At 36.1% G+C, this 27707-nt stretch overlaps 2 protein-coding genes across 3 annotated transcripts; both read right to left on the bottom strand.

Annotated features, from left to right (window-relative positions):
- Positions 1 to 33: 33 nt before the first annotated feature.
- On the bottom strand, positions 34 to 3674 carry LOC130097610 (sialic acid synthase-like). The gene is made up of 5 exons (XM_056264526.1): positions 3438 to 3674; positions 2625 to 2840; positions 2201 to 2300; positions 562 to 716; positions 34 to 324 (listed from the first exon to the last, which is right to left on the bottom strand). Exons 1-5 carry the CDS (start codon positions 3567 to 3569, stop codon positions 49 to 51), a joined length of 879 nt encoding a protein of 292 aa, XP_056120501.1. The 5' UTR covers positions 3570 to 3674; the 3' UTR covers positions 34 to 48.
- Positions 3675 to 4508: 834 nt separating this feature from the next.
- On the bottom strand, positions 4509 to 23721 carry gne (glucosamine (UDP-N-acetyl)-2-epimerase/N-acetylmannosamine kinase). 2 transcript variants are annotated; one of them, XM_056264590.1, is made up of 12 exons: positions 23582 to 23721; positions 14937 to 15145; positions 12401 to 12855; positions 12099 to 12251; positions 10677 to 10889; positions 10387 to 10474; positions 9779 to 9989; positions 8171 to 8300; positions 7857 to 8078; positions 6630 to 6812; positions 5330 to 5446; positions 4509 to 5240 (listed from the first exon to the last, which is right to left on the bottom strand). In XM_056264590.1, the coding sequence occupies exons 2-12, from the start codon at positions 15104 to 15106 to the stop codon at positions 5005 to 5007; spliced, it is 2178 nt and encodes a 725-aa protein (XP_056120565.1). In that variant the 5' UTR covers positions 15107 to 15145; positions 23582 to 23721; the 3' UTR covers positions 4509 to 5004. The 2 variants fall into 2 exon arrangements, with proteins under 2 accessions (XP_056120565.1, XP_056120564.1); XM_056264589.1 differs by lacking the exon at positions 23582 to 23721 and adding an exon at positions 19236 to 19405.
- Positions 23722 to 27707: the final 3986 nt, after the last annotated feature.

Here is a 27707-nt window from a genome sequence, read left to right as displayed (position 1 = left end):
ATTGACATGTAGACATAAAATGAAAAGGGAATGTATTCGAACTGGTTCTTATTGTACCTTATCATGGCATGGCACCTCACAGGGCAGCATGCGTTTCAGCCCAGTGCCCAAAGCTCTCTCCACAGTGCGGATGGATCGCACCAGCTCCGCCAGCTCATCCGGCACCAGAGATGCCTCATGATCGCTGCCCTTCCAGGTCTTGTCCAAGGTCACGTGCCGCTCCACGACCTTTGCTCCCAATGCAACTGCCCCCACTGTGATGCTGATTCCGCTTTCATGGCCTGAGTAACCAATGGGAATGTCAGGAAATTCTTTTTGATATTCCTGTAGGTTGGAAAAAATAATACATAATTTTACTTTATGGTTATGCAAGATTCATTTATCTAATCATAATTATATAATGTTTAATTTAGCTAATGATGTAATTATATAATGTAAGGTTTTAAACTTTCAGGTAGGTCATGAAATGCAGAACATAATGATTTTGATGTTGATACACATGCGCTGTACTTGGATTACATCAAATGTATTTTTGAGAGTACATAGAGCTGGTTTCTCTACCGCGATAACCCGCAGGTTGACGTCCTCAGGTTCCAGTGGATATGCGCTTGTGCACTGCAGGATACAGAAGTTTTGGTTGTGTTCCTTCACGGTCTCGTAAACGCGCCGCATGGTCTCCATGGACTGCATCCCACTGGATACAACCATAGGACGTCCTGAACACACACAAGCATCAGAAGTTAAATTAGTTTCATAATAAGTATTAAGAAAATGTAATATACATGAATTAGCATATAAATCTCTTTACTGTAATTTAATGCATCAGCTGAATAAAACTATCAATCTGTTTAAAAAAAAATTATATGCAGTTTTTAAATATGTGTGGAAGGGTTGATGTTTAAAGTAAAATTTAAGGGGTTTTAATTAATACTGCACATTAGGGGTGCAATATTGACAAAAAATTATATCCGGATTTTGTTGATAACACTAATGCTGAGTGTGCTTTTGTGCTGGTACCACATCTGGTTTAGGGCTGTTGTGGACAGCTGACTCACAAATTCATATTCTATGGGGTGGTCAGTTCACATCAGTGACAATATTTGCCACCTTAAATTGATTTCCACGGGCCTTTTACCTATATACGGGCATTTTTTTTTAATAAAAAGTGATGCATACATCTAATAAATGTATGTCAAATTCTAACATTCAAATTAAATTAAATTAGAATAATAACACATTATTGGGTGGTTTACAATCAATTTATAAACCATTGTCAACAAAATCCATCAGAAGTGGCACCCATTTTCTGCTCCTACTCTCTTCATTTCATGTGCAGGAGTGCATAATATGCTGTCGTAAATGTCATGTGAACAAGCAAACCCGCAAAGAAAGAATAATAAAATCATATAGCACTAATTAGTTTTAATTTGGTAAAAGTATTTAGAAGTCGAAGTGTCATCTAAAATTGAAGACCTCTCATAAATAAAAATCAGACTTTTTATGACCTTAGATTTTAAGACTTTTTAAAGATCCACGGGAACCCTGGAGTGGTAGTAAAATTAAATAGTAGCAATTTTATAATTTTACAAAATCTTATTGTTTGTGATAATATCAGTTTATAATGAAGAATTTGTCTTTTAGTGTGCTAAGAACACAAGACAAAAAAGAGCTTCATCAAGAGGTGATTGTGAAGCACATTTTAGAGTTAGTGATTTTGATCTTTCAGCTTTTTCTGTAAAAGCAGTTGATAACGAATAATATACCAACCAATATCAGACGTGTCCTACTTCTGCACAATTTAAGTTACATTTAAAAATATGGATAAAGATGAGTCAAACATGTAATCATTGAACATCTTGTGCTTTACTATCTGGTGATTTAATCTTGGTAGTTTTTTTTTCTTTTCTATTTTTCTTTCTCATGTTTTTTTTGTGTTTTCTTTTTAGATGTAATATTTATTATTGGGTAATGTTTTTGAAAGTATTTTTTTATACTATATTATTTGAAATGTACTTTCTTTTAGGTGAGAATTTTTATTGTATATGTTATTGCTGATGAATGTTTTAGTTATGTTATGTGTTTTAGTCTCTCCTGCCCAGGAACTGCAGATGAAATGTAGCTCTGTAAGCTAATTCTGGGGTAGTCATTGACTGCCCATTGTCCCTGTTAAAATATAAAATAAAGAAAAAACTATGGAGACCTTTTTGCGCAGTTTTCTTGAGGTAGGGGAAGTTGTTGGTGTCTCCAGATCCAACTTTGAAAAAAGGCACATTGAGCTCATGCAGGAATTCTACAGCCATCTTAAAGACAGAAAAACACATTTTTTTTACATGTGCCATTGCATTCTTGATAAGTACTAAGTAAATGCTGTGGTATACAAATATAGTTTAGTGCCATTTATCAAAGTACCATGGTACCGCTACCGTAAGGGGCAGCTGTGATCATAACATGACAAACGTGATGTAACAATAGTTAAAACAATAATACACAAGACATTTTGGAATTGCATTACATCACTATTTGATGGGTTCGGCAGGCTCGTGTCTTCTTTCCTAGCTAACAGTAAGCCTAAAGCCAAAAAACAAACATATGAAAATAATTTGCGCATGCGTTCTGGGGCTCACCTCGTCCATTCCTGACGCGGTGAAGAAGATGCCCAGTTCTCTGGCGTACTGCTGCAGCTCTCTGTACTGCTCATGACTGAACTCGAGATGGCGCTTGTGCTCTCCGTATGTTTTCCCCCAGGAATGTTTGGAGGTGTACGGCCGCTCCAGCGCTTTCTTGTTGAATTTATACTCCAGCTCACTCTTCTGAAACTTCGCACAGTCCGCCCCACTGTCCTAGTAGAGGAGAAATAGTTCCATACAATGAAATAATATCAGAAAAGTGAAACAACGAGACCTTAAATATAAAGATGAGAGAGAAAAAAATGAAATGGTTTTATACAAAAATAAGAAAAGTCAATCTAAAAATAACAATTTCTGCTAATATGGTGGATTATTAAAACATTTTTATTTTTTTATTCAACAATTCCATTATGAATGGAATTTACAGAATGCACTCATGGAGTAGACTAGTATCTTTCGGAAAAGAAACTAAAATCAGTATCATAACTCATTTCACTGTTTATAGCACCTGTATCTATAATGTGTAAAAGATATGTTAATGATTATTATTAAACTGCTTTATATGTAGAGTTATGGCTTAAAATACTCTACGACAAACTTCCGAAGTGTGAGGAAGTGTTTTGCCTTCTGAATGATTTGAGATGAAGCATTCTGAATGATCATTTCAGGAACACTGACTGCTGCGAATTACGTTTAAAAACTATTGCAAACACTAACTAAACAATTCCCGAAACAATTATTTAAATTCACAGGCTTACAGCCAATAATAAATGTACTATATCGATTTTGATAATACAAATCCACTCTTACCTTAACCATCTTGATCATTTGCTTGGCTTTTTCAATGTCTCCCTGATGATTCTGTCCGATTTCTGCAATAATGAAACACGGGTTGTTTCCTCCGATCATGCGACCGGGGCATAACTCAAATTCAAGAGGCATTTTAAATCCAAGTGCAAAAACACGGCAAAAAAATCTACAGAAATGACAGCGGGTGAGTCGTCTCACTGCTTTGGTTACACGCGTCAAATGCCTCGACGAAAGAGAACGTAGAACTTCCGGGTTCATTTGTGCACACGCCCACATTTTTCGAAATAAAAGACCTTATCTTTTCGCTTCAATAGAAGTCCTGAACTTTTTTATTATTCATCTTTTTGTGTTGTTTTGTTATATATGTGATGTTTTAACATATAAAGTAAGTTAAACCTACTAAAAATCGCATTCGTATTTTAGTCCAGTGATGCATTTTGCCACATTTTGTAATCTGTGCTGTTTATGGTTTCTTTGTATATTTCAGAGTTGTATATTGTGTATTGTATAATTGTGAAGTGTCTGCTTGGCCAAATAACGGAAAATGAATTTTTGTTCTGTTTTTGCAGAGGTACAGAAATCGCTTACAGCTCAACATTTGCTTCTAGGTTGCTCCGCTCAGGATATTAACGTTACAAGCATAGGAAACCCAAAAGGCTACACAAATAGGTCTCAATACATGTGTAATTATGTAATCAGTTCAGATGACCAATTGTATCCAAATGTTTATTTGAGTCATTTGAGAAGGACGAAACAAGATAAATGCGCTATATAAATAAAACGTATTATTATTATAAATGTATAAAAGAAAGAAAAAACATACTAAATAAAAAATAAACAAAAACAAAAAATATATACTTCTAATTCTAAAACCATTATTTTCTTCATGTGCAAAGCAAAACAAACAGAATAGTTTTTGTATATTTAAATAAACTAATATAAATATTTCAATATTCTGCAGATATCCTTCAGTTTATGCATGTATTATGGGACTATAATATAATAAATCAGTTCAATGGCCATAATAAGAAATTGTGTGTTTATTGATTTAATGTACATAATGTAAATTATTTTACAAGTTCAACTTCTGTGATTCAAAAATAAAATATTAAATTAGAGTAAACAGACAAACTTCTTTCAGTTATTCATACAGGTAGGTTGAATGAAAACTAAACATATGGTGCTGAAGACAAAAAAGGATTGGCAACAGATCAACATACAGTAAGGCGCAACGGAGAACATGACTGTCTCCATGAAAAAACACAAATAACAGAAAGCAAGACAGAGCAGGTCACCATAGCAGCTTCTCAGTAACAAATACCCCTTAGTTCCACCGTTCAAATATTAAATAAAAACCTTACTTCATATACTTAAATTATTCTTCAAAATTACACACCTTTCATCAAGCATTTGATCCCAAATAATAAAAACTAGTAAAAAAAAATAAAAGCTTTTTCTCGTCAGGCTTAAAAAGCCACTATGATCCTATGAGCCACTATGACGTAACAGATGATTGGCCCTCGGTCGTTAAGTCTGTAACTGACTGGTTCCTGGTTTTCGAGCTCCGTCAGTAGGTACGGCGTGTGGTGTAGTCCAGTACCATGCTTGCGGCGCCCAGCAGGGCAGGATCCTCCAGCTCAGACATCATGATCTTGGTCCCCTGTGCCGAGAGCAGAGCGCGCTGACTGATGACCTGACGAACTGGATTCTCATAATGCTCTGCCAGGACACCAGACAAAATCACTAGAGACGGGTTGATCATGTGCAGGATGTTCACAATGCCCAAACCCAGAGCAGTACCCGCTGTCAGGGAAGAGAAGAGAGACTATTAGTGCTTTTCTTCACCACAAGCCGGCCCGAGAATAATGTATGTACTCGGATGTGCGTCCTACCAGTGTGAAGTGCGCTCTCAGCTTTGGAGTTGCCGAGGCGAGCAGCATTGATCAGATGAATAGCATTCACTTGTTCTTTGTTATTCACAGTCATTCCCTCCACCAACAGCAAGTCCTCTGTCATCAAATGTGAAAGAAACATGTGTCACATTTTACTTGGAAATGCATTTGTTGCGTACAACTCTTCTTTTAAATCAAGGTTCAGTGTTTATTAGTTTTAGGAAGCAACTTTGTATCTTATTAACTCGAAATTAAATGACAACAAATATCATATCATATCATATATCATTTATATAATAGGCCTATATCATATATCATATCATAGTTAATATATAATTTCCAGTCCTCATAAGGTAGCAAAGGCTAAAAAGAAAATAATGTAAAATGCAGAACAGTGATTTGTGGGAACAGTTGTAATTCATTTTAATCCATAAAATTCAGTGATTTTGGTGTTGTTGTTGAGCAAATTCATTTAAATACAAATCTCATAAAATATTTTAATTAATAAATATATTCAGTAACACTTTACAATAAGGTTTTATTTGTTAAAATTAACTAAGATTAATAAAGTATTTTTCATTGTTAGTTCACTTTTTTTTCAACATTTACAATGACATTATACATATTATATAATATTAATAATATAAAATCAAAATGTATCTGTTAAAATTATTTACTTGATTTTTTAAACTAGCATTAACAAAGACTAATAAATACTGTAACAGATGTTATTGCTCATTGAAATGTTATTTAATGCATTAATTGGACCTTTTTATAAAATGTTGTTAACATAAATTCAAATAGTGTCACTAAAATAAAACAGACTTCCAAGAACCGTTTTCATTATTTTGTTGAGACAAGCTTTAAAAAAAAAAAAGGTGTTTCTACTTTTACTCCAGCATGCAGTGCGATTCCTCTCTCAAATCAGGGTAGGTCAGTTTTTGTTTTTAAAGAATGAATAGATAAAGGCTTTTGGAGAAATTTCAAAACAGAAATACAAAAGCAACATTTTTGAGTGGGTTAATGTTTGGATGTTAAGCTTTGGTATGGTAAAAATGATCATACAGAAATGTGAAAAACAACAGTGAGGGATTACACCACTGTTAACTGTGACGTTATACTGACCAGTTTAGTTGTTCACTGCCAACTGAAAAGGAAAAACTGTGACAGAGGGTGAGGCTGTTAAGCCTACTTAAGCGCAATTATTGGTGTTTGTGTGTGTGTGTGTGTGTGTGTGTGTGTGTGTGTGTGTGTGCGCGTGCGTGTGTGTGTGGGGGGGGGGAGTTTGGGGTCATCTCACCGTCATGGAGTCTCTTGGCTTCTCTCTGCAGGGCGAGACCAGATGAGTAGGCTTCTATGCAGCCGTGGCTGCCGCACATGCACTCTGGTCCTTCTAGCGAGACCACGATGTGTCCCAGCTCAGCCGCGCAAAATGTGCTGCCATGGATCAGTTCATTATGCTGGATTATACCACCTCCAATTCCTGTACATACAAACACAAGGCAAAGGTATATACAGGCAGAATTTACAGCAGTCAGACATAAGGAACAATTATATCAGCGTCAGTCTTCAATTATGCAGATACACTGCATAGTGATCAAACAGGAAGCTGGAACCTCTAATTCTCATATACTCAACACTATGGAAGCTTGTTTCTGCCACAATAAAACATTTTAAAACACAATTGCAAATTAGAGATCTAAACTCGCAATTACGAGAAATAAAGTCAGTCTTTTTTCCCCTTAGAAATGGACTTTATATCTCACAATTCTGACAAGTTATAGTAACAATAATATATCTCGCAATTCTGACTTTATAACTCGCAATTGCGACTTTACGTCATGCAATTCTGAGAATTGTGAGATAAAAAGTTGCAATTACCTTTTTTATTTTTTATTCTGTGGCAGAAACAAGCTTCCATAAAACACACACCTGTATCACTTAGAGAGAAAACCATAATTTCACAATGTTTTCTGGTTCATTTTCAGAAAACTATATAATTAGTGTGCCATGTTTGTTCCCCTGACTTACTATAGACAATATTAACAGGATAACAGTCCCAATATTTGACATATTTGAATGTTTAGTGTGCAATGCAAAATAACGGTTCAGAAGTCTTTTATCAAATTTCATAACTCTGTTATGAGAAAAATCTAAGTGATCAATCAGGAAAAAAATAACTATAAATTATACACTCATGCTCAAAACATTAGGGTCTGTAATATTTTTAAATGTTTTTGAAAGAAGTCTCTTATGGTCACCAAGGCTGCATTTATTTAATCAAAAATATAGTAAAATAGTAATATAATTCAATATATTTTAAAATGTAATTTATTCCTGTGATGGCAAAGCTTTATTTTGATTGTGGTATTTTATTTTAATGTATTGTGGTAACCTGATCAACCAGTGTCACCAGTCTGACGGTTCTAAATCCACTTCCTGTCTGGTCTCTTTATCTTCATTGTCTGCAAACCCCCCCCCACCCTAGCAACTAACAGCAGTAAAGGACATAAGAAAGCAAACAAACCGGTTCCTGTGATAATGGTGACAAAGTTCTCTACGCCTTTCCCATGGCCAAACTTCTTCTCAGCGAGGGCTGCGCAGTTACCATCATTATCGACCCACACGGGCAGATGAAGGGCGCTCGAGAGAGGTGTACGGATATCCACCGAACTCCACTCGTTTATTAGCTTGGTGGAGTGGAGGACCACCCCATCTTGTGGGTTCACACGCCCCCCTGTACTCACACCTGAAAGAAATGCCAAAAACTGGACAGTTAATGATTGAGTAAATGTATGGACAGTATAGAAGGAGACATGGGGGGGTAAAACGCAGACATACCGACACCCAGGATTCTGCAGTTGAGGTGAACGGCGTCAACCATGGCCTGTTTACACATGCTCAGAATCAGCTCTATCCTCTCCTCAAACGTCTTAGGATTCAACTGGACATACTTCTTAACCACTTTACCCTGAAACACAAGCATACATTTACATGAAAAAAAAAAAAACATTATATATATATATATATATATATATATATATATATATATATATATAAATAATGAAGCAACAACCAGCTATTAAACCATGACAATTAAATATTACAGAAAAAATTACTTTTTACCATTAATTTCTTACCCCAACCATGTTCCGCAAGATACACTACTGTTTCAAAATTGGGATTAGTAACTAAAGACTTTTTTAAAATGAATAAATACTTTTATTCAGCAAGGATGCATGACATTGATCAAAAGTGACAGTAAAGAAAGCTATTTCTATTTCAAATAAAATAAAATAAAATGTACTTTCTGAAAATACTTTTGAAATTTCTCAAAGGATCCTGAATTTTTTTTTTATTGCAGTTTTCACAAAAATATTAAGCAGCACAGTTGATCATAATAATGATAATTAGAAGAAATGTTTCTAAAAAATAAATGTTTCTTGACCTGCTGAAAATTCAACTTTGCATCACAGGAATAAATTACATTTTAAAATTTATTTAAATAGAAAACGGTTATTTTTTTAATTGTAATAATATTGAATATTGTCTGTATTTTTTATTTTAAAAAATGCAGCCTTAGTAAAAAAAAAAAAACTTTACAGACCCGAAACTTTTGAACGGCAATTTTGTACATGCAAATTAAAAAGAGCATTTCAATAATCTCTCCTTGTGACATATTTTTGCTTCCCCTCCCCTCTTGCAGTGACATTTCTTCTCTTCTCTGATGACATGTTTACTGGCGTGTGGGCGGGACAACCTGTCACTCACATGACATCGCATCAATAGCAAACCACAACCAATCAATTAAATTTCCAATCAATTTTTGACAGACAAAATCAAGTCCCGTCCTACATTTTTGAGAAGCCGTGTCACTCAGATCAAAATAGGGAAGAAAAGACTATCGCAACATCCGTTTCATGCCGACTTTAATATCTAGCAACAGCATATAAATGGATAGTGGATATTTTCTGTTTTAAAATATTTTTAGTCAACTTTTAAGTAATATTGTAAAAAGAAATCAGTCCAAAAGTGTGCATTTAAATTCAGTAATGCTTCACCGTGGCCAAATATTAAATTAAATTAATTACATAGTTTAAGGGTGTGTCCCTCAATCTGTGGCCCAGAAAACTTGTTCTGCACCATTCACACACACAGAAAGACCTGATTACACAACCCTTCTGATCAAACCTGCCGCTGTTTGTTTTACAGTCAGAGTTCATGTGAATGAAATATTGACGTAAATGCTGCATATCCTGCTGCATAAAAAACAGTTAAACATCACAACTGGGCAAACACACACATCCTGTCATAAGCAGGCACAACTGTGTTGATGTACAGCACGTCCCACTCCTTGTATTTTACCGCCTCACACTTCCTGACGTTAATGACATGTCCTAAAGAATAATTGGATGTCAACATCTGAATCCAGAGGTTCGCTCTGCATACCTTCATACTGACGATGCCGACACGCAGGTTGGTCCCCCCCAGGTCAACAGCAAGGGCACTCTGTGTCTCCAGAATGTGGTCAATATCTTGAGAAATACACTCCTTCACCAGAGGGAAACAGAACTTCTTCTGTAGTGGCTCAGACAGGTCAATGGCTTGAAGGAACTTCAAGATGCGCTGGACTGCATTTCCATCACCATAGATCTTGGAGCTAGTGGATAGAACAAGAACACACAGGACATGTTGAGAATATGAAGCTGTATCCCAATTACGCACTATTCACCTATGCACAATGTATGCAACCGTGTAGTGTATGAACTTTATACGTTTATTTTTTTCATTCAAAAGTCTGATTGCTCAATCCCCCTGCTCTATGTAATTAAAGCTGTGAATTGAGTTCATGACATGTACAACATTCCATACTTTATTTTTTCGGTTCTGAAAATATTACAATAAACATTCAAAATATGAATAAATACTATAATAGTATATAATACTAATATTTTTGATTATTTTTAAGAACTGCATTACAATCATGATATCTGATGCTTGCATATTGATGCATGCAAATAGAAGATGCCTAAAATGTAACAAAAAGAGCTCATTACCAGGGGTAGCGTTTTCCAAACTGCAGCTCCAGAGCATGGTAGATTTTATTATGCGTGTCTGCGTCTCGCACATGTAGAACATTTTCCCCTATTTTCAAAATATTATGAATTGGTAAACCGGGTCCATCAAGGCAAATACTAAAGACACTCAATTAAACAAAAAGCAGTTCAGTTCAAGGATCTAAATGAAAAACTATAAAACAAAACAGTAAAATAGTGATCATATCCTGCCATAATGCCTTAACTCTTATCTCTAAAGGTCAGTAAGTCATATTCGTATCTAATCTCACCTGTTTCTCGACCCGTCTGACGAGTACCCAGGTTAATGACAGGTGTCCCGAAAGCTCCGGCCTCACGAACTCCACAGCTGCTGTTCCCAATCATGCAGCCGGCATGTGCTATTAGCTGGATGAACTGATCGAACGGAACATGCTTTACCGCACGGAATTTCGGATGCTGCTCGATTCCCTTCCGCCTCATCACACGAACCATCTCCTTACTGCCTACATGAGACAAACGCAGAGCAGTATGGCATTAATGGGGCGGAATTCTCCTACGCCTCTTTATTCAGGGAGTTCATTCAGGGAAGTTAAGGACAAGTTAATTCTAAGACTGTTTCACATCAAGTCAAGAGGTTGTTTTTTTGGGGGGGTTTTTAACAATTCATTAGTACTGCCTCATAAGAGTCACAATTTCATAGAAAGGTGTATTTTGTCACACAGTCACTTTTTCTCATCACATTCAATTCAGACTATTATATATATATATATATATATATATATATATACATATATATATATATATATATATATATATATATATATATATATATATATATATATATATATATATATATATATACGTATATTATATTCAGTGCTATTGTTAAATAAAACTATTAAAACAGAAATAATAATAATTCATTTAAATAAAGCTGAAATAAAATATAAATATTAGATTAAAAAATTGCAAATAAAACTAAGTTTAAGTTCAAATACTAAAATTATTCAAACTGAAATAAAGTTAATTAGAAATATTAAAAAATGACAAAAAAACTTTTTAGAATTAGAATTACTAAAACTCAAACCAAAATTGAAAATACAAAAATAAAAGCTAATTTAAAATGAATAATAAATACTATAATAGAATATAATTAATACTAAATTAACATGGATTATATTTATATTGTGTTTGCAGTTTTTACAGAACTTCTTTGAAGTTACAGTAAATACTAATAGCACATAGTCACTATACAATTGCATTCAATTCACACTACAATTATTACATTACATTATATTAAAACCGAGTTTTTTTGTTAAAGTTACAGCAAAACCAACTAAATACTTGTACTATGATATAAAATTTGGTCATATCACCTTTCCTCACTGGCAGGGCCATTTTATTGTTTAAACTCCTTGTGTTTCTGTAAACAGACATTATAACAAAAAAGCACCTCTGTTTTGACTGTTCCCTCCAGTTGTGTCTACCTGTCATTAACACCAAACTCAAAACAAACCATGGCTGTTTTGTCTGTCTCTAGAGCCCTTGCAAGTATCTTAGACGGCTGCCGCTGAGGGTCACATTAAGCCTTTCAATCTGACAGAAACCAAAGCTGTATATATGGGCAGAAAATGTGTGTATAATCTTCTGAGGCACAAAAAGTGTGAAGGGTCAGAGAGAAAGAAAAACAGAAAACGAGCGAAACAGCTGACCTGCGTCAATATTCGGGAAAAGAATGAGAGTTTTCTTGTTGAAGGAGATGATAGCCTCCAGCATTAACTCGTAGATCTTAATGGAGTTCTTGATGTCTGTGGTAACAGGATGCTGCAGGGCCACAATATAGTCCTGCTCCTTCACCTCATCCCCTGTTTAACAAAGAACCACATATGCATAAATGAGAGTATCATTTTAACCAAACTTCATAGTAGTTATCATTTTGCGCTATTTAACTCTTTGGATTGCATAGGCTTCATTGCTTATCTCTACTGTTATCTCATCCCATTCATTTACATACCAATCCAAGACTTGATGATATCAGCATAATCGTCTCGTTTGTGGGCGGAGAGCAGCCTGTCGTACGACGGGCAGCCAGCCAATAAGATATGAGAGTGGTCTTCGCACATGGAGATGAGGTGTCTCTCGGCTGAGCGGGTGCAGACGGCGTGGTAGTGGGCCAGTTTGGAGATGGCATGACGAATTGAATCATCAATGGTTCCGCTTACTTCTCCACCTTCAAGGTGCAATATGCGAATGTTCATTAGAGACGCTGCCGTCGCCAAGGCCAGCGCGTCAAAACGGTCGCCGTGAACGAGCAGAATGTCAGGGGCGAGACGCTGGAGCACGTCGGGAAGCTTCACGAGCGCGAGACCCACGGACTCCACCATGGCAGCATCGTCCTCACCACGAACAATGGTGTGCAATTTAGAGCCGATATCAAACTCATCCTGCTCAATCATACGGATCGTGTTTCTGGGAAAGAGAAAGACAAAAAGAATCTTTTAAATATGACTTAGTGCTGCAAATAACGATTATTTTAATAACTGGTTAATCTGTCGATTATTTCTTCGATTAATCGGATGGAAAATGTATTATTATTAACAAATAAATACATTTGAATCAATTATTTACTAAATTGTTATTCCACATCCTGCCCAGTGAGGTATGTGAAGTTTAGCAAAGACTCACTTGCTGTCAGGACAGGCTTTGACAGATGCAAATTTTAAATAATCGCAGCCAGGGCTTGACATTAACATCCACCAAACCCGCCAAATACAAGCCACTTTGGTAGGTTGAATTTTATAATACATCCATTTTTCAATTGTAGTCTTTAAAAAGGCATCTGAAACCGTGCGCTGAGGAAAACAATTTTGAAAGCTTTTTAATGTATTATGCATTCTCATGTTTAGGACAACTTGGGTTCTACACTTTTCCCACAGCAGCTCACTTTACATCGTTCCTGTTTGTCCATAGAAATGCATTATTCACTGCTGTAAATGTGGGTGAACTGGTGGAGGTTTTCTGCAGATGCAATTAATTGAAGATAAAATTGGTTGTCGATTTTTTTCCATGATCGATTATTATTGATGTTTTTAATAGATTAGTTGTTGCAGCCCTAAACTGCATCAAAGAGCAATCGCGTTTAAAAGCTGTTAGAAATAAAAGATCAATCACAATTCAGTATGGAAATAAATGCAAGAAAGAAGATCAATTAGGTTTCAGACAGTGTACAAATATTACAAGACACATGCAGCAAATATTAACATACAGTGATGGCTGTATGTTACAATTCTGTATGTTCGAATGTTGAACATATTAAAAATGGACTTGCATTCTTAAAAAGTAATCATATTTTTTTAAGTATGTAGTGTGCATGGTAAGAGACAGCTTGTTTTCCATTTTCTTTGAAATAGAATAATAAAGGTAATGTCAAGGTTTTTTGACCCAAGGAGGAGTAAAGGCTGGTTTGGGTTCATTGATTAAAGACAAGGGTTTCTAGCCACCATCCGCAGCCCACTGTGAGAGCCAAACTCCCACCGTCAAGAGCTACATTCCAACATTTCCATGGCAACAGTGAGAAATAGTGCTGATTCATGTTTCGAAGCTCTCATGCCCAGGGAAGGGTTGCACCAGCCATTCACACGTTCTTAAGTTGGAACGTAAAGTCCACACTTACGAGGCTTAGTAACTACTAGCTAGTTTGTAACTAACTCTGTCTGTACTTTATTCGGTTGCACCATTTAGCTAGTAGGTCGTAAGCTCTCCGTAAAGTAATGCGTAGTAGCATTATATGACGTTTACCCTCAATATTCCAATAGCAGCCTTCAAATGCGTTAACAGAAGTTGTGTTGAAATGCCAAATATCCTTCATTCTAACTTCTTTTGCCTCAAGTAACTAACAGTAAAAATAAGTTTCCATTAGATACGGTACTACTCAATCATGAATAATACAATAGCTGCTTTTATATGTAAATAACATTCAGACACTGTATTTGAAGCTAAATTAATAAGGATAAATAAATAAATACTGATCCAAAAAAACATAAGAAATTACATTTATTGATTATGACTGGGGGTTTTTTTTAAATGAGAAAAAGTGAGTGAAAAGTTACATTTCTAAAGTGAAATCGATTAATTGCATCTAACACAAAAGTTTGTTTACATAATATTTGTGGAAAATTAAACCATATTCCTTACCAGATGGGCCGGATCGTCACAGAATGGAAGGGTTAAGCAATGAGAACGGTTTGGACCGACAGTGGAAAAGCGGCTATTGTTTCAACTGTTTTTGTCCATACAATGAACACCAATAGCGACCAAAACAAAATGGGACCCCAATGACTTTTTAATGCATGGATGAAATTACTTTTGTGTTCCACAGAAGGAAAGGAAAGCATTTCAGGTTTGAAATGACAAAACCGATTTATCGGTTTAGTTTTATAACTACAAATTTAGTTATGTTTGACGACCCCTCTGATATCTACTTTCCCTTCAACAATTGAATGTAGATTAGTTTAACAGATGATATGACTTATTATGTTCCGCAGCCTTACCCGTAATCATCAATGAGATGTGAACCCAGCACCACCACCTCCAGGTCAAAGATTTCAGGTTGAGACTTGATGCCGAACATGATGGGGGCGAGTTTAGAGTAGTCCGCTCTGTTACAGGTGGCCACGCACACCCGTAGTCGTTGCTTCAACCCCTTCTCCAAATGCTCCATCTTCTCCTGTGCTCGCTGGGTCTTCAGATAATAAAGCTCCTAAATGAGGAACATGATTACAAATATATATGGTATTCTGAGAAAACAAAAAGAAGAATGAATATGCGAATTTTGTCACGGCTAAATGCACTTTATTGCTTTACAAAAACATAAGAAAATCATTATTCAATTTTTTAAAAATTTATTTAGCTAATTAATCGCCATTCTTCCACTAGAAGATATAGTCCCTGACATGTAAACTAAAGTTATACAAATATTTCAGCATAGCTTGAACCCTGTATTGATCAAAATCGATCTGTTTTATGCACTACCGTTCAAAAGTTCGGGGTCTGACATTTTATTAAGGAATTAATACTCTTATTCAGCGAGGCTGCAATAAATTGATCAAAAGTAACAATAATGACATTTATAATGTTATAAAAGATTTCAGATAGATTTCAAATAAATGCTGTTCTTTTAAAGAACTTTCTTATTTATATCATTCATAAAAGAATCCTGAAACAAATCACGGTTTCCAAAAGCAGCAAAATGGTTTTCAACATTGATAATAATAAGAAATGGTTATTTAGCATGATTTCTGAAGGATCATGACACTGAAGACTGGAGTAATGATGCAGAAAATTCAGCTTTTCCATCAAAGGACTACATTTCATTTTTAAATATATTAAAATAGAAAACTGTTATTTTGTTACAACATTTTACAATATTACTGTTTTTATTGTATTTTTACCAAATAAATGCAGCCTTGGTGAGTACAAGGTGACTTTTTTAAAAACAATTACAAATCCCGATAAACTTTTGAATGACAGCGTTTAAATAAAAGAGAAAACATAATGAAACAGAACTGTAGTAAATCAGAGCAAGCCTTTCATGCCGTTTTGCCAAATCGAGAAGGATCATACTTACATGAGTATTCCTGACCTGAACACTCTGAGGCATGAAAACAGAATAAGGAAAGAAAAGAAGTATATTTTGCTAGTCACTTCATAGAGGAATATAAAACTTACTAAAGCGACCTGCCTAACTAATGACTTTAATTCTTTACTTTCTTTATTCTAAACGCCCTTTCTATGCAAGAGGAGAGACACCATCAAACGCTTGTTTCTGTATTTGGACATTGACCATTTAAACTTTTCAAATCTGGGAGATAGGGAAAAAGCAAACAACTGGAAAGCAGAAGGGGTGAAGTACATGGAATAAAGGGGCTATCATTATGAGTGTAAATGTCCCACTGCATTTCGATAAAATGACCAAACCAGTCAAAGTCAGCTTATTGAACCTTTAGACAAAATATAAAAAGTTTGCCAATGTGTTTTATGGTGTGTGTCAGATACATCAGGCTTTTATGCCCATTTAGGATGATATATGGAAACATGGAACTAACACATCAGTTTTATTCAGAAGCCCCAAAAAAGAAGATGAAAATCTGATAATGTAAACTTTATTGCTTATTTTATTAATATACACACACATTATTATCGATTTGACACCTCTTTATCTCCCATAAGATAAGATGATATTTAAACGCTTAGTTTTATGATCAAAGCTCTGTTTTATTGTGGGGGTAAAACATATTATGCAATGATTAAAGAAGTCACCTCCACAGAAGTCACGTATGTGTACAACAAGTTTTTCAGCAAAGTTTTGATCACGCTGATAATTTAGAGGCCGCCTTAGAAATTCATTTATCAAATATGAATCTGTTGGCTTTATGAGGTATTGCATTTAAATAAAATGTAAACCCTTGAGAATCAAGAAAGGGATATGAATTACATTTTTAATTACATTTAAGACAAAAAAATGACATCATACAGCGAGAATATAATTTTAATGCCAAAGCAAATAGTTATGTTTATCTGATTTGATTTAAGATGAGCATATTGTCATAATATGATTTCATACAGCATTATTATTATTGTTAAGAGAGATATTTAGAGGCTTTTAACCATACTCAAAAGAAAACTATCCCAAACACACAGGAATGCCACAAGGGTGTGTCTTGGAGCCAATGCAAATATGTTCAATTTTTGTGGTTTGAGTCGTCGTCTTCTGTCACAAAGCCAAAGACGACAGGAAAATCAAATGTCAAATTTAAATTGTCAGAACTAATTGCCAAACCAGTTCCACAGAGAACTGAATGCTTAAAGCGTTTACCCAATGGGTTACTGATAACCTGATTGGTGACATTCTTCAAGACATCTTTTGTGTTCAGCAGAAGAAAGACATTCCGGTTTGGAACAACTTGAGGCTGAGTAAATGATGACCAAATATTCATTTTTGTGTGAACTATCCCTTAGCCTAAATGAAATGGAACTGATTCAATGAAAAAATAAAGATGTCCAAGATGTTTCATGTTCTTACAATTTAAAGAGGTGTATCGAAGATCTTGTCAGTATGTATTGCATGTGGATGTGAAGGTTGAGTTCATAAAAAAAAAAAAAAAAAATTTTTACTTTAGTTTGAAAATTAGCAAAAAAGTATCTAGGTAATGCATTTAAAAAAAATCTAATTTAAAATATGCTTGCAGAATTATCCGCTCTCAAAATGATAATTTTATAAGACAAAGCAGTCATATTGTGCTTTACATTAATTTTTCAATATCATGTGACACTGTGAAATGTAGGCTACTTACAGTTCAACTGTAATACTTGACATGTCACAGAGACAGAGAATCGAAAGTTAGAGAATCAAATTCGTCAAACTGGATCAAATGAACGGAAATTTGTTTTTAATTAAATGAAAGAATCAACAAATATTTTCAGTGTGCTGTGTGTGCGCGCTTCACAGCAAACTGTTTATTGCCTAGGTAAGATCAAAACTGCCAAATTTCAAAAGTTTGAGGTCAGTTAAGATTTGTTGGGTCACACTTTAGATTAGGATCCAATTCTCACTATAAACTATGACTTTTGCCTCAATAAACTCCTAATTAGAGGGATGTAGAATATGGTCATGCAGAATAAGGCATTAATATGTGCTTTATAAGTACTAATAAACAGCCAATATCCTAGTAATATGCATGCTAATAAGCAACTAGTTAATAGTGAAAATTGGACCCTAAACTAAAGTGTTACCATTTTTTTATGTTTTTAAAACAATGATCTTATGCTCACCAAGGATGCATTTATTTGAATAAAAAAAACCCAGTAAAATTATAAAATATTATTACAATTTAATTTAACTGTTTTAATATAATTTATTCCTGTGATGGCAAAGCTGCATTTTCAGCATTACTCCAGTCTTCAGTGTCACATGAACTATCAGAAAAATAATTATAATATTCTGATTTGGTGCTCAAGAAACATTTCTTATTATTATCCATGTTGACAACAGCTGTGCTGCTTAATATTTTTGTGGAAACCATGGTTCTTTCAGGATCCTTTGATGATTAGATAAAAACAGCATTTATTTGAAGTAGAAATCTTTTGTAATAAACGCAAATGTCTTTACCCTCACTTATGATCCATGTAATGCATCCCTGCTGAATAAAAGTATTTCAAAAAAAAAAAAAAAAAAACTTACTGACCACAAACATTTAAAGGTGGTTTAATTGTGAAATAAGCTTAACCTTAACATAATAAGCTTAACATTCTTCAGGCAGAAGAAAACTGCATTAAAATGACTGATTTAAAGACACTTCACTTCGTGAATACTCACTCGCACATGATTTTACAACCGTGGTATGACATGAACAAGGTCTCAGACAGTACAATGTCTGTGTTCTATTAAGAGCTCTCAATAGAACATCTTCAGGGCCAACTCCCACACGTCCACCAAAAATGAAGTTACAACGGCATATGGCATGGTTTAAGGCAGTGCAAGGCCTTTTGGGAAATCATCACAGTTGTCCTACATAGGGCACTGCTCATCTGTCCAACCAACCCCTGTGTTTCTGTTGCATTCTCTACATAAAAATAAAAACCAGAAGTCATTCTGACTAAGTGTCCACATCAAGACCATAAATCCACCATGTTTCCAGCTCACACACTCATCATCCCTGCTAAAAGGCATCACGAGACTCTAGCTGCACCCTAATCATTACAAACGGGGGAGGGAGGGAGGGAGGGAGGGAGTGATGGAAGGAGGCAGAAGGAATGAGGAAAAGCAAATGACAAAATGGCATCTGACTCACGTGTGGGTTTCTAGCATATCCTGGCATCATAGTGTGTGCAGTGTTTTCTTTCCCGCTCCCTTCTGAATTAAACAGAACCCCTCTCTAGCTGCTCTTCCTCTATTCAGTGTCTCTGACAGCCATTAAAGCAAAAAGGAAGAGGACAGCGGCCCGCTGCATGCTTCACACAAAGCAGCACGGCAAGGAACAACCCAGGGGGCGGAGTCAGAAAAGCTCATGCACACCTATTGGCTGCCTGGGAGAGAGGCAAGACGTGTCTCCGCCCCTGCATCCTCTTCCAGTCCAGAAAGGAGTTTTTCAAGTGTTCAGAGGAAGGAAAAACACATACACTCAACAGTTACCAAGCATTTGTTAACACAACTCACCCTGCCATATTATTAATATTAACTTTTAACATAATAACCAGAGAAGCATGTGTGTGTACATCCTTTTTACATTCCATCACATTACTGCAATTCCGATGCAAATATTAAAAGCCTTCACAATTCTGGTAAAATAACAGATTCTGTAGCTAAATGGCAATTTTCTTTTACCTTGAAACAGGTTTTCAGAGGCCTTTTTAGCTTTATTTTTTCTAACCAGAAAAATATATTTTTTTTTGTTAAATGTTTTTTCATTTAATCAAGTAATTGAATATTTGAATAAATTATTATATTAAAATATACAGTATCAGACATTACAAATAAAAATAGGAACTTTGGGGCATATTTTTGAAGACCGGTCTGAAAATATTCATATTTATTTATCTATTCATTATAATAATTTCTTTGTAAAATGAATAATATTCAACATAACAAAACTATTCTGATATGCAATGACATAAAAGATCATTGAAAACAAACAAGATATTTTCAAATGATAGCCATTTTAATTTAATTGTTCATTATAAATGATTCTTTTCATTGAATTACTTTACAATTAAGCAATTTAACATCAACCATACGACAATAAATGGCACGAATTTTACGGGTGTTTTTATGTGTTTATCATAAATGACTCTTTTCTCTGAATTTCTGAGTTACTTTGCAGTGAAACAATCCAACATCAATCAGACAAAAAAAAAAATCCTTTAGCTCAAGCAGTATTTGACGTGACTCTTTCATTGTGCTCTGTAAAAGAGCCACGTCCTCATAACCCGTGACCTCCACCACAGTAAGAGTGACGAAGCAGGTACAGTTAACCCTGTATGGGATTGACAGTGTCTGCATTATCTCTTTAGCCATGCGTGTCTCTTTTTATTTGTAAGGGTGTGTTGTGTGCTGAGAGCATTAAACTTTGGTGTGGTGGACAAGGATCTGTTTGTGTGCATTTCAGCTGTTACATCCTAAAGCAGAGTTGAATCATTGCATTGACAGTGATGTGTCCTATGATCTACATCAAGAAGGAACTACATCACTGTTAACAGAGATAACACCTTAGGTGTGAAGAAAATACAGTAGGGGTTCAATCTTCAGCTGGCTGGCAGGAGCTGCCACTGGCCGTTTTTGTGTTTTGTGTTCCTCCCTCTTTAGCTCATTTATTAGGCATCTGTTGATATGATTATGTTCTTTTGCATGATTGGCGTTTTAGAGAATTTTATCCCAATTAAAGCAGTCAAATGGCCGTGATCAGACTGGCAGCTTTGCTGGACGCTCAATCCAGTCAGCCGCGGCTGAGCAGTTACAGTATCACACTAAACGGCATTTGTGGGTGGAATGTTGTTAGTTAGGTTGTTTGTTGGCTGTATGAGACGGTAAGCTAGGCTATATCAACATTATGTACATTTGCTCACCTGTCTAATAAAGTAACATGCAACACTCGCGTCTCTGTCAAGTCAAAGTTAGTCGCGGAAGTGGAGCTCTCGGCATCTCGAAAGATGTTGATCTTCGTTTTAGTCCTCTTTTTGTCTCAAAGTCTGCTTGCCAAAATGTTTGAACAAAAAAACAACAGCGTGAGCGTCCTTCTCGGCAGACTGATCTCATGAAATGGCGTATGTATGACACGCCAATTCGTATTTCCATTTTTGGCGTGCTATCAACACGCATAATCGCTTTTCAGCGTGTTTATCAACGCCTTTGACTTAACGTTATCTTACTGTATTATGTATATATAAATATATGCCCTACCCCAACCCCGTCCCTAAACCTACCCGTCACTGGGGTTAATACCATTTATGAGTCTTCTCCTACCATCCTAGGAAAAGAAATATCGCTCCAAAGATGTAGATATAGAGTTTGCTTCGTTTCGCTCGGACATTTAACGGCGTACACATACACGCGGAATCACTCGGACATTTAATGGCGTAGACATACACGCAAAAGATTTCGGCGTGGACATACACGCGGATAGCTGAAAATGCGTATAGATAACACGCCACTTGACTTGAAAGTGGCGTGTATGTTTACGCAAAGTCATGATGTCATGTTGTTCTCGGCATAACCGGCATAACCCAGTTGTCAACGTCTGTCGCCATGGTTACTATTGCAGTACGAGGTCAAACCTGGCGGAAACCGGGGGTAACGCGGATATGACGTCATTGACTGGCGACTCCTCACCCCTGCTCACACGCCCCGTTTCCTTGGTTAAAATCGCGATTTTCTCACGATTTACAAATAGTTGGAAACATTTGGGATATTGTAAATAATCAACTAAACAAAATATATAACATTGGCCTAGTGGTTTTTGGATATTTTACTGCAAAAATCCTGCATATTGTACCTTTAAGACGTATCTGCATATATTTACTTTTATGTACTTTTCTTTCTTTTTTTGTTAACTTTGACTGAATATTGATCTTAAATGGTGCCATAACAACATCAGTGCTGCTTTTTTGGATTTAGCAGTTACGGCATGTTGAGCTACTGTGTTTCCTATCAATGTGAGTCTCAAATACGGCCAGTCTTTAAAAAGGCTGAGTGAAGAAGAGATGTACAGAGACACACTTGCAAAGTGCCGATCAAGTGTTTCAACCGGAGTCAGAGACAAGGCAAAACATACAGATACAGCTACCACATGCAGTCTGTTCTGGAAGCTGTATCACTAAAAGTGGGATCATTCACAATAATACAAACAAGCATCTGAAACTGAGGCACCTCTTTGTCAGATGAGACTAAACCTATAAAAACAAAGCGAAATGGTGCCATCTACTGGAAGAATAAGTGATGAGCACAGGACCAGAGCCACCTGATCACGATAGAAACTGTTCCTGGAGATCTCTCGCTTTCTCTCATTAAACTTTTCAGTCGTATCCGACTCTTAGGGATTCTATGGCCATCTCTTGCCATACTTGAGAGACTGTCCATGAATTTTCTTAGCAATTATTTTTCTGAGCTTACCACTTTGCCAGGTCTTTCCCTAACTCTTCCCAGTACAAGCTTTGGGACTCACACACACACACAAACTCACTCACACCTACAATTTAGCATCTTCAGTTCCTGAAGATCTACCTCCCAGCAAAATTGAGCTCCAACCCTGACCACACACAACTGAACCAGCTAATTCAGATCTTCAGGAGCCCTTGATATTCAAAGACAGGTGTGTTGAATCAGGTTTGGATCCAAACTCTGCAGGTAGGGTTGATCTCCACGAACAGGATTGGGCACCTCTGCAATAGAACTGGATGAACAAGTGATCATGTGCATTATGATAATCCGGTTCCCCAACCAGAAAGCATCTATAAGCTTTTAACCGATTAGCATGGGATATACAGTCTAACAGGAAGTAAGTGTGTCCAAATGACTAAGTATCCATCAGAACAGATGTTGAATTATGATCAATTCTTGCAGAAAAAGCTCAGGTCACACCTGAATTAATTCAAGGTTGACAGAATGGCTCAAAGAGACTTAGCCTACAGGAATGTTTCACTACATGAACTTATACATTTTATACTGTATTACCCCCTTTATAACACTAACCCGAGGGGGAGGGGGGGGGGGGGTATTTATAGGTATTTATATAGTATATCTATCTATCTATAGATAGGCAGTATAGTAATATTTATATATATATATATATATATATATATATATATATATAACATTTGCTTTTCCACATATCTTAACAAGACACCCTGTTTTCCCACATGATATCGTCAATGTTACATACACAACAACAGCATATAAAAACACTGGGTAAAGAAAAACACAAGGGAAGACAAAGTAGATTGATTTTGGGACTTATTTTAAGTTAAAATCAATTAAAGGAGTCCCCATATTATATCTGTAATAATAACTTATAAGAACTGTATATTTCTATTCAACGACAGACCAAAGTGAAGGTAACGTGGCGAAAAGTTTCGTCTGTTCTCACACACACTCTACTACTGGCCAAGGAATGCTAGCAAGATAGCACTGCACATTATTACTTACGTTAGACACGATTATCTGTAGTACATCCTCTTGCGTGATAACAGACGTTTATAGAATCGGATATCCCATATACTGATATACTTGATCAATCATCAACAGAGGCAGATTAAACAGCTAACCGAAGATAGCCCTGGTGAGAATTCTTTCTCTGTTTCTATTGTAATTTAGAGCGGACGAGTCAGTCACAGCTCACTGCTGCCACCCACTGACAGGTGTCTCGGTTCATTGCAGCGAAACAAAAATACTGTACATTAAAATGATTGAATATTAAATATTATTTAATGATTGAATATTAATATTGCCTTGGTTGCATTTTTTTGGTCTAAACTCTAAAGTTTAAATATTTTTTAAGTGTTATCAAAATCATTAGTGCAATCAATAACAAATCTCTTCTCTGATTTTCTTTCTATGACATTAACATGGATATAACATTAAAAACAAACTTCCCTTACTAAAACACATTCATAGCGGATGGAGTTGATCAAATGGGCCAGGCAATTTATATCTAAGCACCTCTGAGCATAATAGTTATTCTCATTCAAGCTTGATTTGCTTTGTCCACCTTAATAAACTCACTCAGGAAAAAATATAGGATACATAGCTATATGGAATTTCAATTTACCTTTATTTTCTGTAGTTTACTGTTATAGTACTAAATGATAGAAACAGTTAAAATTTAAATTCCACTAATGGACCTTTTTAATGGCTTAACGGTTTGTTTGTTTTTTTTTTACTTTTTTTTTTGTTTTTTATGTACATTTATAACACTATACTTTGTATTATATTATATTATATTAATTCAAATTACAAAAAAAAAAGTAAACGCTGCTGTGAGGGTTTCTAATACAGGGGCTGGGAGTGGTGGTCAAATTGACATCTTTCTCTCTTCCGACTGCCGTTATCAGTCTCTCTCTCTATATATTTATTTTTTTCCTCTTTAAAAGTTGTGAAAACACTATTGTGGAGTTTTTATTTTGCTATTTGAGCAAATGGTAACACGAAAATATATTTAAAGAGGATCTATTATGCCCCTTTTTACAAGATGTAATATGCATCTTTGTTGTCCCCAAAATGTGTCTGTGAAGTTTCAGCCCATTTTAACAGGAAGGAAAAACATGCCGTTTTCGTGCATGTATCTTTAAATGCAAATGAGCTGCTGCTCTCTACCCAGAGCCATAGAGAGATGGCTCTGTCTCTATCCTGCTTTCCAGAAAAGGGTGGATCCTGTACAGCTGGTGCCTCGGTAATATACTCTGTAGGCTACTGAGCATTGTACTGAGACATCTGTTTGGTTTTCATAATCATCTCTATCGCGCTCACGCTCACGTGACAATGCAGTTCTTCAACATCATGAAAGTTTATTATCTCCATGCGTTTTAAAGCCATGTCAGTCTAAACTTCTGATTATGGTTTTCTGAGTGCACACACCCGAAGCACGCGCACAGAAAGCAAGCTGGATGTCAAACAGCGCGTCCCGTGAGTATTAAAGGGATACTCCACCCAAAAATGAAAATTCTGTCATCATTTACTCAACCTCAAAAAAAAAAATACTATGGAAGTCAATGGTGCCAAAGTTCCAATCGTTCTTCAAAATATCTTCCTTTGTGTTCAACAGAAGAAAGAAACTCATACAGGTTTGCAACAACTTGAGGGTGAGTAAATGATGACAGAATTTTCATTTTTGGGTGGAGTATCCCTTTAAACTAAGTTCTCTTTCACATCTTATTGCATTTAAACTGCCAAATACACACAAGGTTATGTCAAAAACACACAAAGTTCACATAAACGCAGTCGGATATGTCTGTGAACGTAAACAGCAAAGAAATCGCATGTGTTTATTAGATCTGTGTATTAAAGTGAAAGCAGCGTAATATACAGTACCTGCTATATATTCTGTTAATATGAATCAAACAATAAAAGAAAAACAGAAAATCACTCTCTGCTCTTGAATGAAATAACTTTAGTGCAGGCTTTAATAAGAATAAATACTCGAATACTGGTGCTAAATGCTCTGGCAAGAAGATAATCATGGCAGACTGTTTTCAGCTCACTCGGGGTCTAGTACACCCCCAAAACAAAATCAAGACTTCATAAAAGGGCATAATAGGACTCCTTTAAGCACAGAAAATGTTTACAGAAAAGAAAAGGGTCTATGCTAGGGCAGAGTCCGTCAGTAGTTGTGGGCGGGGCCTAAGAATGTGTGACGTCACTAACGCTACAATCTCCAAAGGGCTTGTTCTGAGACATCGCTTATGATTTATGGAGATTAAAAAAGAGGAGTGTGTGGATTTTTACCATTATAGGGTGGTTGTGTACACACTGCCGACACACATTTATGTGTACCATGTAAAAGTAAATTTTGCATAACAGGTCCCCTTTAATATAGTCTCTTATTCGAAAAACCCGGAAATGTTACTGAAGTTGGGTTGCATGATGTGTCTCTCTTCCTCAAACATAGACAAATGTATCACACACATTATGCCGCAGTTTTAGAAACTATTTTATAGTCGGTACAGACTACTTGGACAATGAACATGGTGATTTCATCAGTACAACATGTTTCTGGATTAACATCTTGGTGGAACAACATTGCAATCAACCAATCAGATTTGAGGGACAAATTTACAGTTTATGTCCAGTTTAGAATCAAAACCAGGGTTATGTGCCTCTACACCAGTGTTATTCACCTATCATTTCCCTCTTATTTTAGGGATAACTTATGGTTTAGGGGTAGGGATAGGGTTAGGGTTAGGACAATATTTGTGGAATGTTGTTCCAGGATCAACGAAATATTTCGATCCAGGAACATGTCTTACTTGTCAAAATCACAGTGACCGTAGGTCAATACAACTCCTCTGCACCTTTTTTTTCGCCAGAGAAAGAAAAAAGGGTGGGGGGAATTGGCGCAATGATTATAGGCTCACTCTCACGCTCATCAATAGGCTACTCAATACACGCCTACTCAATAACGCGAGATGATCGCGTGCCAGTCGCGCGACTGCAGAGCAGCAGTGCGGATGGACGCGCGCTCGTTCGGTGCTGCATTGCAGTGGTATTGACATAATGTGCGTAAAAGTGGACCAGGTTGCATAATCAAAAGCGACTCTTTCCTCAAACTGCGCTTTGTAAAAACCCGAGGCGTGGATGGGAGAGGATGGGGGAGAGGATGGGGGAGGGGTGGGAGTGTAACAGAGCATTCTTGACCCAGCGTGTCGCAGTGAAACGTGAGAGAGGGGAAGGGCAATTTCAAAGCAAAAACAAGCAGCAAACACAGTCCACAGACTTAATGAGGTTATCTGTCACTGGATAACCACGCAATGACAGGTACCTATGGCAAGCCGTTTTAATGTGTTTCTTTAAACATAGCCTACTATCATTTTTACGTTAATAGTGCTTTTTTTAGGCTACTTCAATTGTGACTAGTATTTTTTTTTCTTCACATTATCTCAGTAGTGGGCTAATAATCAATTGTCTACTAGTCATTATCTAAAATGTGACAAATAACTATTATGTTGTCACTGGTAACAAATTGCACACTTTTATCTTTGAATTATGAAGATCTACACTGAAAAAAGAGCCAACTTTCTTTTTTGGAATCAATTTTAATTTGTTACAGATAAATGCCTTTTTTTTTCCTCAAGTTACATATTTATGGTTTAGTTCAGACCTTAAACTTTTAATAATAATCAAACATACACTCACCTAAAGGATTATTAGGAACACCTATTCAATTTCTCATTAATGCAATTATCTAATCAACCAATCACATGGCAGTTGCTTCAATGCATTTAGGGGTGTGGTCCTGGTCAAGACAATCTCCTGAACTCCAAACTGAATGTCAGAATGGGAAAGAAAGGTGATTTAAGCAATTTTGAGCGTGGCATGGTTGTTGGTGCCAGACGGGCCGGTTTGAGTATTTCACAATCTGCTCAGTTACTGGGATTTTCACGCACAACCATTTCTAGGGTTTACAAAGAATGGTGTGAAAAGGGAAAAACATCCAGTATGCGGCAGTCCTGTGGGCGAAAATGCCTTGTTGATGCTAGAGGTCAGAGGAGAATGGGCCGTCTGATTCAAGCTGATAGACAGAGCCGATCCGCCCTATACGCTCACTACGCAAGCTGCG

This window comes from Rhinichthys klamathensis, unplaced genomic scaffold (genome assembly GCF_029890125.1).
Source record: "Rhinichthys klamathensis goyatoka isolate OS25496 unplaced genomic scaffold, OSU_Roscu_1.1 h1tg000222l_1, whole genome shotgun sequence".
Lineage (NCBI taxonomy): Eukaryota > Metazoa > Chordata > Actinopteri > Cypriniformes > Leuciscidae > Rhinichthys > Rhinichthys klamathensis.
This window is presented reverse-complemented; position numbering and strand designations above follow the sequence as displayed.

Bases quoted from the DNA above. Each gene is read 5' to 3' on its own strand.
- LOC130097610 (XM_056264526.1), bottom strand. From the start codon at position 3,569: ATGCCTCTTGAATTTGAGTTATGCCCCGGTCGCATGATCGGAGGAAAC. The intron at 717-2,200 runs GTCTCCATAGTT...GTGTGTGTTCAG, and splicing joins CAAGAAAACTGCGCAAAAAG to GACGTCCTATGGTTGTATCC. The intron at 325-561 runs GTAGAGAAACCA...TCCAACCTACAG, and splicing joins TCAACCTGCGGGTTATCGCG to GAATATCAAAAAGAATTTCC.
- gne (XM_056264589.1), bottom strand. From the start codon at position 19,265: ATGATGCCAGGATATGCTAGAAACCCACAC. The intron at 15,146-19,235 runs GTGAGTCAGATG...TTCCTCATTTAG, and splicing joins GATATGCTAGAAACCCACAC to GAGCTTTATTATCTGAAGAC. The intron at 6,813-7,856 runs GTTTGTTTGCTT...TTGTATGTACAG, and splicing joins CACCATTATCACAGGAACCG to GAATTGGAGGTGGTATAATC.